The following is an 11,674-nucleotide window of genomic DNA, read 5'->3' on the forward strand; positions in this document are numbered from 1 at the left end:
TCAACCAAAGACGAAGAAGGACCGTTAGCTGCTTCCTGGGCTGCGCACACACACACACACACACACACACACACACACACACACACACCACCCCATTCCGAGGTGTAGAGTCCTTCCTGTTTGCTCCGCTGTGCAGCATCTCCTGCATGAACCCTACGCGAAACCGCTGATGTTCTCCTCCATCCTCGGCTAAGGTGGCCCCGCATCATGGTCAACCTCTGCTGCCTCTGCTGCGGCGACATCCCGCAACCCCGCCCACCCCGGTCCGCAGAGTCGGGACCACGGCGGGATCCTCTCGCCGTGCAGCAGTCCGCTGGCGCTGCGGCGGGCAGCGGGGGACAGAAGGACGGACGAGGGAGCAAGAAGGAGCCGGTGAGCGGTCGGATATGACCGTCCAGGTGTTTTCGGACATGTGATCGCAGAGGGCAGGATGCTCTCCTCCGGTCTCGACCCTGCGGCGGACCCCGTTCCCGGTGATGGTGTGGAAGAGGAGCGGGAGGACCGTGCCGCTGCCAACGAGGCGGATGAGGTAACTGCACATCTGCTTCAAGATTTGTATTCTCTAAAAGTCATGATCATTTCATTGTTAGAGTAAAACTACTCGCACCCAGAGCGAATACCCCCTCAGTGATCGTGTGTTTTGATTCCTAAAGTGCCTCTTTGCAAAACTGCACCTGCAAGCACACGCCGTTTTATTTCTGTGACGATGGATCAAAGTATCAAGTGAAGCTGCAAGTCTGAACATCAGACACCAGAGTCTTGCAAACCTTATACTTGTAATTGTTTTTCTATATTTTGGATTCTTTTGATTTGTGTCTACTTAGTTCCCTAGTTTTTCGGTGCCATTCGTTGTATGTTAAATGCATTGGTTTAAAATTGTTATGGAACATGTTTGTTGTCTTCACATTTTTGCATCAATCCTGTCATTTCACTCTTTGTGCCATAGAGTGTTGTCCTTTTTGAATAAATTCTGATGTAAATCAGTACCTGCTTATCTAGAAAGAAAGGAGCGGTGGAAGCAGAGATGAAGATGTGGATGTTCCTCCTTTGGAGTTAGGAGGACGGAGAGAATGAGGAAGGAGTCCATCAGAGGGACAGCACACGGTAGATGTTCTGGAGATAAAGTCACTCTGAGATGGTTTGGAGATGAAAAGAGAGGTGGTGGTGAAGATCTGGGTAGAAAGATGCTGTGGTTGGAGCAACCAGGCAGGAGGTCTAGAAGAAGACCAGAGAGGAGGTTTATGGGAGGAAGACAGGAAGATGGAGCTAGTTGATTGGCTGTGGGTCCTGAAGGGAGATGCCCAATGGAAATGTCATCAAAAACACATCACGTAAAAATGTCACCAATTTGTAACCTAAGATGACAGGAACATATTTGAATGTATTTTTCAGGTACTGGGTCAAAAAGTTGCAAATAATGATTGATGATCACAGCAATGATTGATAATGGTTGATTATGGTACTAGAGGGGAAGTTGAGTGACCACCAAAGGGATTAGAGCCTAGGGAGAACATGAATGTTTACTTTTATACACTGGGAACAAGTCGAGACTTGTCCACACTCGTCCACGTGTCGACATCATGTTGACACCAGAGAAACAGGCAGGTTTCCTGAAGAGTCCGAACAGCACACAGGATCCTCCCCCCAGGGCAAAGTTGAACCATGGAAAAAATAAAAGTGTGCCAGTCCATTAGCTATTGTGAGTGGATTTGTGGAAACACTTAAAGATTATGTATATATATACACACACACAAAAATGACACCATATGGACAGTCAGATGCTGCAAAGAAATTGACAGTCACACATAATCCTAAAAGACCTCTGATGCCAAGCATCAAAATCCCATTATTCTACTGCTCTGATCCAGAGCCACCATTTATCCGACTGTGTTCCACTGCACAAAAGAAGCTCATCTTGTGATCTGCAAGGGAGTGGGGCTTGATGAGATAAGTGTGAGGGAAGAAACACAACCAGTAAAGTAGAGGGGGGTTCGATGGAAGAGTATGCAGATTTTGAAACACACTGTAGGAACAAACAAACTGGCCTGTTTGCGGCAGCAGGGGGAAGGTCAGCGGGTCAGAAAAATGATAAATAATTTCACCTGGACAAAAGAAGTGGACAACCTCACTATCAGACCTCTGCAGCTGGTTCATCTTGATAAATGAAGACAATCTAAAAACAGGCAATAATATCAACAGGGAGGAAGCCTTGATGGCGGAGAGCCCATCCACTCTGGTTCACAAGAGTTCAATCTCTATTTGCTCCATAAATAACGGGGGCTGGACTGGAAGAGAGACGTCTCTGCGGCGGGGTCAGCGCAGTAATGGATGGCTTGTTGTCAGCATCAATCATTTCACTCCATTTGAAAAAAGAGGTTGGCCACAACAAAGTAGGACCTCCTGGAAAGCACCGCCACTGCAATAGCAAGATTAGACTATCACAGGGTCACACTCTTTCTCCTGCACTACTTTAAAAGGATCTACCATGCAGATGAAGTCAGAAACCCCTGATTTATCAGCTCATAAAAACAGGCCATGCATTTATTTATTTACTGACAACCTTTATGGAGACAACGTTTAAGGCCAGTGTCTTCAATCAATGGGTAAGTCAAGGCTGAAAACATTGCCGCTCCTGTTCGGCAGTCTTCTTCAAGTCACTCGAGGAGCTCCAGGTCTCGTGGGGCCAATAAAGCTTGAAATAGTGAGAAACAGACTCCTTTTTTGAAACCAAAGAAATCCAAGTGCCCATCGAGTGAATCCTTCCATTTTATGATCAAGGGATAAACACGAAGTTGTGTGCGGTTGGAGGGACGCGCACAAACAAACAAGCGCCAGCCTCCTGCAAACTGTACTGCTTTTGTTTTCTATTGATAAAGATAAATTGTGAGTCTTCACGCTTGATCTAGAAAATATCAATTATCTTTGCAAACATGGAGCATTTCCGTCTGTGGATTATTGCACTGTCATACATCAGCTGCTGCCTGCCATTATTTGAAAGCTATGGGATTATTTACCACAAACTGGGTTGGAGGTGGAAACATAACAATGTATTTACGTTCTGGTTGAATGTAGGTTATGACATTAATATAAAACATACACTCATTGACAATCTACAACAATAATGCCAGCTATTGTGTTTGAGTCTACTAACCGTAGACCTTTTTACATCCTCCCAATGTGTCATTTTAACTTCTTTTTACATCGGTGTTTTGTTTCATTGGAATTGAGAAAAGCTTATTAATCAGATGAGTATTGATCGGATATCCTCAAATCGAGTGTCTCTGACAATAAACTGGGGCCTCTCTGACAATCAACTGACAGTACCGTATAATGAAATGACATTTCTCGGGCGATAATTGAATGCGGATTGAAAGTCAGTCGCCATAAGTGAATATGATGACTAATGCAATAATTGAGACAAATTGGAGTTTCTTCCTTATATTGCTTTTCAAGTATGAGAGTAAAATACTATAACATTTTTTTCCACAAATACATGAATCAGGTTTTAATTTCAGCACTGCGTTTTTTCCATATTTACTTATATCATTACACTTGTAGGAAATGATCATTTTAGTGGTAAGCCCATTCGCCCCCGTGCATTCCAGTTAATATTAATTTCGGAGATGGCCTTGTGCACCCATATCAGTAAAATGTTTTGTCCATCGGCGTATTGACATGCAGGACACTACAGGGCTTAATTGAATCTCACCGTGCTTTCTTTGCTCTGATTTACTTCCTGCTTAGGTACGGAAAAGCTCGGCAATTTATAGTGCATCCACAGTCATTACCATTTCGGCATGATATCACTGCCATGTTTTAAGGGCCTCATTGCTCTAAGTGCTCATTCCTCATTTCTTTCTGCCTGTCTCTCTGCAGCAGCGTCCGGTGAAGCAGTCCCTCGGCGCCTGCGTGTGCCGCGAGTCTCACTGGCGCTGCCTGCTCCTCTCCCTGCTCATATACAGCTGCCTGGCCGCAGTGGTATGGTGTCAGCTGACTCGGGTCACCAAGATCAGCTTCAACTCGGGTTTCACCTCCTCTTTCACCGCCTCCTTCTCCTCCTCTGCCCGGGGGACCTCCGGAGTCGGCATCGGAGGACACTCCATGATCTACCACGACAGCCCCTGCTCGGACGGCTATGTCTACATCCCGCTGGCTTTCCTGCTCATGCTCTACGTTCTTTACATGGTGGAGTGTTGGCACTGCAGGGTGAGGAGCAAGCTGCAGTGCAAAGCAGACGTGGACAGCGTGTATGAGCGCGTGCTGCGGATGCAGCAGGCCCAGCCGTGTATATGGTGGAAAGCCATCAGCTACCATTTTGTCCGCCGGACACGCCAAGTCACCCGCTACCGTAATGGGGACGCCTACACCACCACGCAGGTGTATCACGAGAGAGTCAATACACATGTGGCCGAGGGCGAGTTCGACTTCAGCCAGTGTGGGATGAAAGACGTGTCACGGGACCTCAGAGGCTTGGAGGAGCATCCGGCAACTCGCCTCCAATTTACCAAGTGCTTCAGCTTTACCGAGACTGGACCGGAAAATGATTACCTCAACCAGCGAGCCAGGTTTTTCTCTGAAATCGAGGGTCTGGACGACTACATGGAGGCCAGAGAAGGGATGCTGCTAAAAAACGTGGACTTCAGAGACAACCTCATCGCCTATTTAGACCCAAATAAGATGCCGTGGTACACTTCGCATGTAGCCTTCTGGCTGGCTGCTATCTTCATGCTTTCCTGGCCCCTTAGAGTGCTGATAGAGTACCGCACCGCATATGTGCACTATCGCATAGAGAAACTTTTTGGCATAGAGTACAGACGCAGCAGCCCCTCCTCTCTGGACAATGGCAGTGCCGCAGGGACGAATAATGAATGCGTGATTCCCAGAGTAGACACCCTGGACAGCACTGAAATGGAGTGGCACATTCGCTGTAACCACCAGCTGATCCCCACCTATTCAGAAGCCATGCTGATAAACATGAGCACAGCGGACTCCAACTCTTTGCACGACACCGAATGCACCACCTCTTCCAACTGCTACCTTTTGGACAGCAGTCCCACGATTCACAGTTACGGAGCTCTGCAGGGCCAGGCAGAGTGCGAGCAATGCTCTGAGCTGAGCGGACAAGGAGATGAACGGGGGAGGATGGGGGCCATCACTAGCTCCAGTTGCTCCTCCATAATCTCCTGCCAAGGAGCGATTTTCTGCTCCCACCTCTCCTCAGACACCTCGCGTCTCTCCCTTTGCCGTATGTACGGTTCTCATCACACCATGGCTCCGTGGAGAAGCCGCAGCAGCAACCTGACAGAGCCGTGCTGCGCAGACGGACAGTGCCGGTGCTCCGACTCCAGCCAGTTGGCGCTCAGCAACAGTCCGCCTACTTACAGGGATGCCAGGTTCTTCCCGGTTCTGATTGTCCGTCAGAATGAAAGTTGCGGAAGGGAGGACAGGAGGGATGTACGGCATTACCTCATAAGGAGAGGCTCATCATCTGGAGAGACAGCTCTCTGAGGAGATCAGTTTGTGTTTGTCAGCACCTGTTTCAGGCACAGACATGCCAAATATAATCTTTCAGGAAATACAAGTATATCAAGAATAAAAAAAATAAAAAAAAGAAGCACTTTTATTTCATCACCACAATGTCGACAATGTAATTGCATACATTAAGCAAACTTTTTTTTATAATAGTGAGTTTACCTGCAAGCGCTGACAGTGTAAAACCGCAGCGATAACCTACCTGGTGTTTCGGGCCCAGGAGAATGTTGTTTTTATCTGCAGTGTTTTTCTTAAGTTTGAGGAATGGAATCCCCCTTGAGCAACATGTTTATGCATGTGACGATCCGGCCGGTCCACAGTCTGCTTAGAGGCCTGTGTAAGTACGACATATGTTGTTACCATGTATATTAATCCGGCTGGGGAATCTAGAGTGTTTTCTGTTTGTCTCCGACGAATAATATTATGCATTGTGACGTATTTATTGCTGAGCGATGCAGAGAAGGGAACGTGAGGTGAATGTCAGACTGTGAGCAATAAAGGTCTATGAAGGATTCTGTTCGTCTGTATACCATATCACATGGATTCATTTAGCAATCGCTTTACCTGCACATTGTTTGTTGAAGAAATGGAATACCGTGAGTCTTGTCTCCCCCTCACTCGATTAAAATTCAGAGAACAATCAATAGTAACATGTTGTGGGGCCATGAACAGATTAACCCCGTAATCTCTCCAAGTGTGTCTGGGCCTCAATATTAAGAGTTTAACAAAGGGTGAAAAGAAAAGGGATCAAGGTCAAATCTTTGAAAGTGCTCTACAAGTAGAGACCATTTACCAGCTTCCTCGCCTGCTCTCTTTTGTAACGACAGAGGAAGCTATTTCCAAATGAGTCTCTACACGCAAGACAAAACAAATGGTCCTCTATGCAAACATGAATAAATGCATATATCACATGTGTTCGTAGACTAAAGATTGTCCAGAAACAGGCCTTCGAAGTTCACCCGCAAAATAACCGGACACATCCATGCCAAAGGCGGTCTCCCGCCCTGAAGTGACAAGTGCAGACGTCACTTCCGGCGCGCGGGCTAAAGCTAGCAGCAGCTAGCAGCCGCCGACGGAGAACCTTTTCCGTCGCGGGGCCGGTGGTGGTCCGGGGGGGGGGTGGGTTGCCGGGACATCCAGTCGTTCTTTCGGTCATCCAGGACCGGACGTAACTGTGACGGAGCGCCCGTCTTTGTGTTCGGGAACCGCTGAGATGCGACCGCGCCTCGTCTCCGGGGCGAAGGCTGGTCGGTTGTTGACATCCGGCACCGACGCGGGCGATTGACGGCTGGTTAGCCAGCTCCGAGCTGCGCTCTGCGGAAGGCCGAGCCGAGCCGAGCCGGACTGCCATGAAGCTGCAGTGCGACGTCGAGGTGGTGAACCGAATGCTGCCCACCTTCGGAATGAGGAGCCGTGGAAAAGGGACCCGAGCGGTTCTCTCCATCGGGAAGCACCTGGACCGGGCGAGCCAGCGGGGCTGCGTCTACATGCTCATCTGCACGGCCAGAGATAGATCCGGCTCCAAGTACAAGGTTCGGACCGCCTCTACCCGCGACTTTATGGGGAGGGGGATGGTCGCTCCTCTGGGGCAGAACTGCTGGAAAAGACGAGCTCCTTTGAACAAACGGCACACACCCACAAAACAGTCAAACAGCTCAGTCTGTGGAGGCACTTCTAATGCCTGTTGTTGTTTGAAATCACCCATCTTGTTGCTTTTGTACTGTCAGCATCCTGTAATTCAGCAAAGACTTGTGGAGCTCCCTGAAAGCATCTCGTCCGTGTGGACGCTGTGCCACGTCTGGCTTAGGATTTAGGGGCCTTATAATTTATACTTTATTAATGCCTCGTGGGGAAATTGAAACATCCCTTCTTTAAACATGCTCATCTTGAAAGAGTTCTGAAACCCCTGAGGTTTCATGGTGTCAAATGCTGCCTTCAGGGTCCCCCGGAGAAACCAGTTCTTGTGACCCCTGATAAATCCTAGCCGTGTTTGACGAGACCGGCCGCGATGGTGTTTTCTTCTCAATTTGTGACAGTAAATGGGTGTATCATGGATCATTTAAGTCCTGATCATTTCTCCTACAGCTGAAAGGCAACATTGAAAAGTTCTTCACCTGGTTTGTGGAAGAAGGAAAGGCCACCCTGAGGCTGAAGGAACCTGCTGTTGACATCTGTTTAAGCAAGGTATGACAAACGCCATTGTGCAATCAATATGAAGGCTTTCGGTCGATTCATGTTGTGTCAGGAAACTTGTCAGACAAAACAAAACTTTCGCTGGATTTATGCAGGGCTGACATCAGTTGCCATCTTTGGAGTTTCGTTAGGACGTGTTCACACGCGCCGTTGCTTCTTTTCCTTACATCACATCTTATCTTCAAGCTCCTCTCCCGGTTTAAGAAGATAGGTTGGATTGTAAGTGAGGATCTGCACACCACGACTAACTGCTCACTTTGGCATAAGTAAACAAGTTGGGATTACGAGGTGATTATAGTCCTACGGGTTTAAAGGGTGGATGATAGGCATCTTTGACAGTGTGACATCACCACCCCTAATGTGACATCACAATCAGGCCTACATAGGCAGAAGAGTAGCGCTATAAAGACAAATAAAACAGCAACAGAAGATGACTGTTGGACTACAGAAAGTAAAAGGGCGAACGTAGGGGGCTGAACAGATTTGGACACAATAGATTACGTTACAGTAACAACCGCTCAGGGGGAAGAGGACGCGACGGAGGCACCCCTCTTATTCCACGTTCGAAGGAGGAAAGAGACGAACCTCCCCGGGTAATTTAGGACCGTTTAGAAGAGGAAGAAACTTAAGGCGGTGTCGTGTCGCCACATGGATGCCAAACAACGTTACCTGCGCGAACTGCAGCGGAGGTCGTGAAAACAATGTCATGAGGACGAGGTCCAAGAGGAGGAGGAGGGAGGCAGAGGATGGGAATGGAGCGCTTCGAAGAGTAAGGAACTCCACGTGAAATAGGCAGCGCGATGATACTTTTGCTTTAGTGAAACCGAGACGTCATGGTGACCGACTGAACCGCAGAAAGTAGAAGTAGCTGTAAGTACCGCGAGAGGAGGAGCTTCTGGAGATTATAGGTGTTTAAGGTGCGGAACAGCAGGGATGTCAAAGGAGGAGGAATCCTGCAGAGCAAATGGAGAGAGTTTTCGAGTGTGCGTGAAAGTTGAGTGAAACGGGTTAGGATTGTTTGGATTTCAGAGCGCAAAAGTGTAGATGGGAAGTTACTCCGATCTCCTAAGTGTTTATTAGCGTCACACAAACTGACCAGTATGTTTGATTGTCTTTTAACTTGGAATCATTACTTTTTTCTTAGAATTCTTAGAAAACCCGCCTTTAACCCCCGGGGTGGCTAAACTACTTGGCCATTTACCCGCCAGACACATGTGTTTGTTTTGACTGCGCGCCGCACACCCCAGCGGCCCTTCTTTGTTTTTGAACAGCTGCTGAGTCCCGGCCGCTACAGCGGCGACCTTTCGCCTGTATTCCAATTCCATTCAACCTGCCGCACTGACAAAAACAGACCCACAACTGGCAGCGATGAGCAGCAACAGAAAACAGAGGACGGGGGTATAATTGTGTCAATCAGCCATTAGTGATGTGCCAGGCCGCACAAGCCTTCTGAAAACAGCCTTCTCTTATGCCTGAGTCACTACTCAACTTCGATTCCCTCCAGAATAAAGTCTCTCTCAAAGAAGAAATAGGTCAAGATATATTAGGCTGGTTAATTGTGGTTAGAAAATTCACCGCCCCAGGAGGCATTGCATAGCAGCTCTGTTTATTGCAGTATTATATTTACAGGTATTGTCAACTATGTCCTTCCAGGCTGATTCAGGTAGCCTGAAGAACTTCCTCTCGGCAGCACGTTTGGCAGACAAGGGGAACGATACCAGCAGCCTTCCTCTCTCCACGCTCACTCCTGTCCGCGCCAGGGACGTAGAGCAACCCAAAAAGAAACTCACCATTGTCTCCAAAAAGGACTACCCACTCACCTCCAACTTCCCCTACTCTCTGGAGCAGCTGCAGGTCTCCTACTGCAAACTGTCCCGTGTAGACATGAGAATGCTTTCACTCAAAGGTAATTTGGGTTTGTGCGTTTGGTGGAAACCGCTGAAAAATAGATCCTGGCTGGAAAAGAAAACGCTTTTGACGTCCAGTCTGGAAATCGTTCTGCTTTTTAGCTAACTTTGTTTCAAACGGTATTATCAAACCAGCAGCAGATCAGACATAAACACTAGTGTGCACCTAAAATACCCTTTATTTATTTATTTGGAAAACTAACCATAGCGCTCTTCTCCATAGCCCGTACGAGCACATCCACACTGATTTACTTTGCTGAAAACTTTGTCTGGCATGAGTAGATGACTCATGACACTGCCAAGTGGAAAACATTTGATTCGGCCTGGATTCAATCTTGTCTCAGGATAAGGTTTGAGAAGCCTCTGCGCTTCCTCATCGGCACACCCATCACATTGTACAGGAAACTACAAGAACTGTTAACTTTGTTAAGAGTAGGTGAAAGTTGTAGTCGCTCCTTTTGCTCAGTAAAATCCTGAGAAAAAGCAACAAGTGAATTCTGTAAGTAATTGTAAATTTCAAATAGCCAAAACTGGAAATGGCAGAATAGGTCGTTTCTTGTCATTTTTTGGTAGATTGCTGGTTTGTCACATTAATAAGATATATGTGGAATTTTTCCATGCAGGTCTTCGCAAGCTCGACCTCAGCAACAATCACATCAAGAAACTCCCCTCCACCATCGGGGATTTGAGCAGCCTGACGGAGCTCATCCTCCACAACAACCACCTGGAAGCCTTCAGTGAGGCCCTCTGTCTGTCCACTCTGCAGCGAACCCTCCAGCTTCTGGACCTCAGTCAGAACCTCCTCCTGTCCCTTCCTGCCCAATTCTGCCAGCTGCGCGAGCTAGTGAACCTCAAACTGGATGACAACAAGCTCGCCTTTTTGCCATTCCACATTGGCCGCCTCTCCAAGCTGAGATTCCTGTCCGCGGCGCACAACCAGCTCACTGTCCTGCCTGGAGACTTTCGCAAGCTTAGACTGGAGAACCTCGACTTGTTCGGAAATCCTTTCATCCAGCCCAACCCCGCGCTGCGCACGGTGCAGCTAACGTTCCCTCTTCCACTTCAAGAGTTGGCCTCCAGAGCTATAGCAAACCTCAGGTCTGGATCCCGTCCTTCTCTGTCGCCGTGCTTCCTATTCTGCCCTTACCTTTTCTTCCTTAACCCATTGCTCTGATCTGCCGCAGACTAGCATATGGACCTCACCTCATCCCTGCCCACTTGTGTCGGGACCTTGAAGTAGCCAAGACCTGCAGCTGCAACCGACTCTGTATCAGCTTCTACATCAAGACGGCCGTGAACATGAACCTTCACCAGGTGTCTCACACAGTGGTCCTGGTTGACAACATGGGAGGCACCGACGCACCGGTGCAGCAGCACTTCTGCTCCAACGCCTGCTATTCAAATTTCGTGGGCAACTCCATCCAGAGACGAATCAGATGAGGATGAACAGCGAAGACACGCCAGGGTGTTGGAAAGTTGCTGTGATGCCTGTAGGATTTGCCGGTGGTGAGAGAGCGCTATAGAACAAGAGGAGTCAGCTGTAGTAGCTACGGTCTTTGGATGCCGTGCCTTTGAATGACAAAGGCCGGGTTGAATCTGCTGAGCTATGCTATCTGTTTTTTTTAAAGTGCTTCAAGCCTCTGGTCTTTACTTAATGTCCCCTACCCAGATCAGTGGCACAGACTGTATGATCATTAATGATAGCAATACTGACATCTGTGTCCCTGACGAGTACGCTTTGTTTGCTTACGTTCTTCCTCCATCCCCCGCTGACCCTCTTCCATCTGACGAGGGAAGAACGAAACAACGTGCGTCGAGATTGAGAACGCAGTGCCTGTGGGTCGATTAGCGCTGGCTTTTTTTTTTTTTTTTTACTGTGCTGATGACCCACACTTTTTATATGTGAAAAATTAAATAAAAGTTTTCGTTGTCTGGTCCAAAGTTGTTTTATTGAGGGGCATTAAAATCAATATTGTACAATTTTAACATACCGCTCTATTAATTGACTGTCAGTTGAACCGCAGTGTTGACCGGTGTTTGTC

The 11,674-nt window shown here is 47.9% G+C and overlaps 2 protein-coding genes across 3 annotated transcripts; both read left to right on the plus strand.

Annotated features, from left to right (window-relative positions):
* Positions 1–73: 73 nt before the first annotated feature.
* LOC147237742 (transmembrane protein 151B) lies at positions 74–6,041 on the plus strand. Its single transcript, XM_086153373.1, has 2 exons — positions 74–529; positions 3,877–6,041. The coding sequence occupies exons 1-2, from the start codon at positions 431–433 to the stop codon at positions 5,506–5,508; spliced, it is 1,731 nt and encodes a 576-aa protein (XP_086009499.1). The 5' UTR covers positions 74–430; the 3' UTR covers positions 5,509–6,041.
* Positions 5,528–11,573, plus strand: lrr1 (leucine rich repeat protein 1). Of its 2 annotated transcripts, none has more exons than XM_086153384.1 (5): positions 5,528–7,064; positions 7,618–7,716; positions 9,355–9,631; positions 10,256–10,730; positions 10,817–11,573. In XM_086153384.1, the coding sequence occupies exons 1-5, from the start codon at positions 6,882–6,884 to the stop codon at positions 11,070–11,072; spliced, it is 1,290 nt and encodes a 429-aa protein (XP_086009510.1). In that variant the 5' UTR covers positions 5,528–6,881; the 3' UTR covers positions 11,073–11,573. The 2 variants fall into 2 exon arrangements, with proteins under 2 accessions (XP_086009510.1, XP_086009519.1); XM_086153393.1 differs by having other exon boundaries at positions 9,379–9,631.
* Positions 11,574–11,674: the final 101 nt, after the last annotated feature.

Source organism: Fistularia commersonii, chromosome 1 (assembly GCF_037954325.1).
Source record: "Fistularia commersonii isolate RoL2024-O1a breed Wild chromosome 1, RoL_Fcom_v1.0, whole genome shotgun sequence".
Classification (NCBI taxonomy): Eukaryota; Metazoa; Chordata; class Actinopteri; order Syngnathiformes; family Fistulariidae; genus Fistularia; species Fistularia commersonii.

Excerpts from the sequence above, each read along its gene's own strand:
- LOC147237742 (XM_086153373.1), top strand. The coding sequence starts at position 431 with ATGCTCTCCTCCGGTCTCGACCCTGCGGCGGACCCCGTTCCCGGTGAT. Across the intron at positions 530-3,876 it reads CTGCCAACGAGGCGGATGAG|CAGCGTCCGGTGAAGCAGTC; the intron begins GTAACTGCACAT and ends GTCTCTCTGCAG.
- lrr1 (XM_086153384.1), top strand. The coding sequence starts at position 6,882 with ATGAAGCTGCAGTGCGACGTCGAGGTGGTGAACCGAATGCTGCCCACC. Across the intron at positions 7,717-9,354 it reads TTGACATCTGTTTAAGCAAG|GTATTGTCAACTATGTCCTT; the intron begins GTATGACAAACG and ends TTATATTTACAG. Across the intron at positions 9,632-10,255 it reads GAGAATGCTTTCACTCAAAG|GTCTTCGCAAGCTCGACCTC; the intron begins GTAATTTGGGTT and ends TTTTCCATGCAG.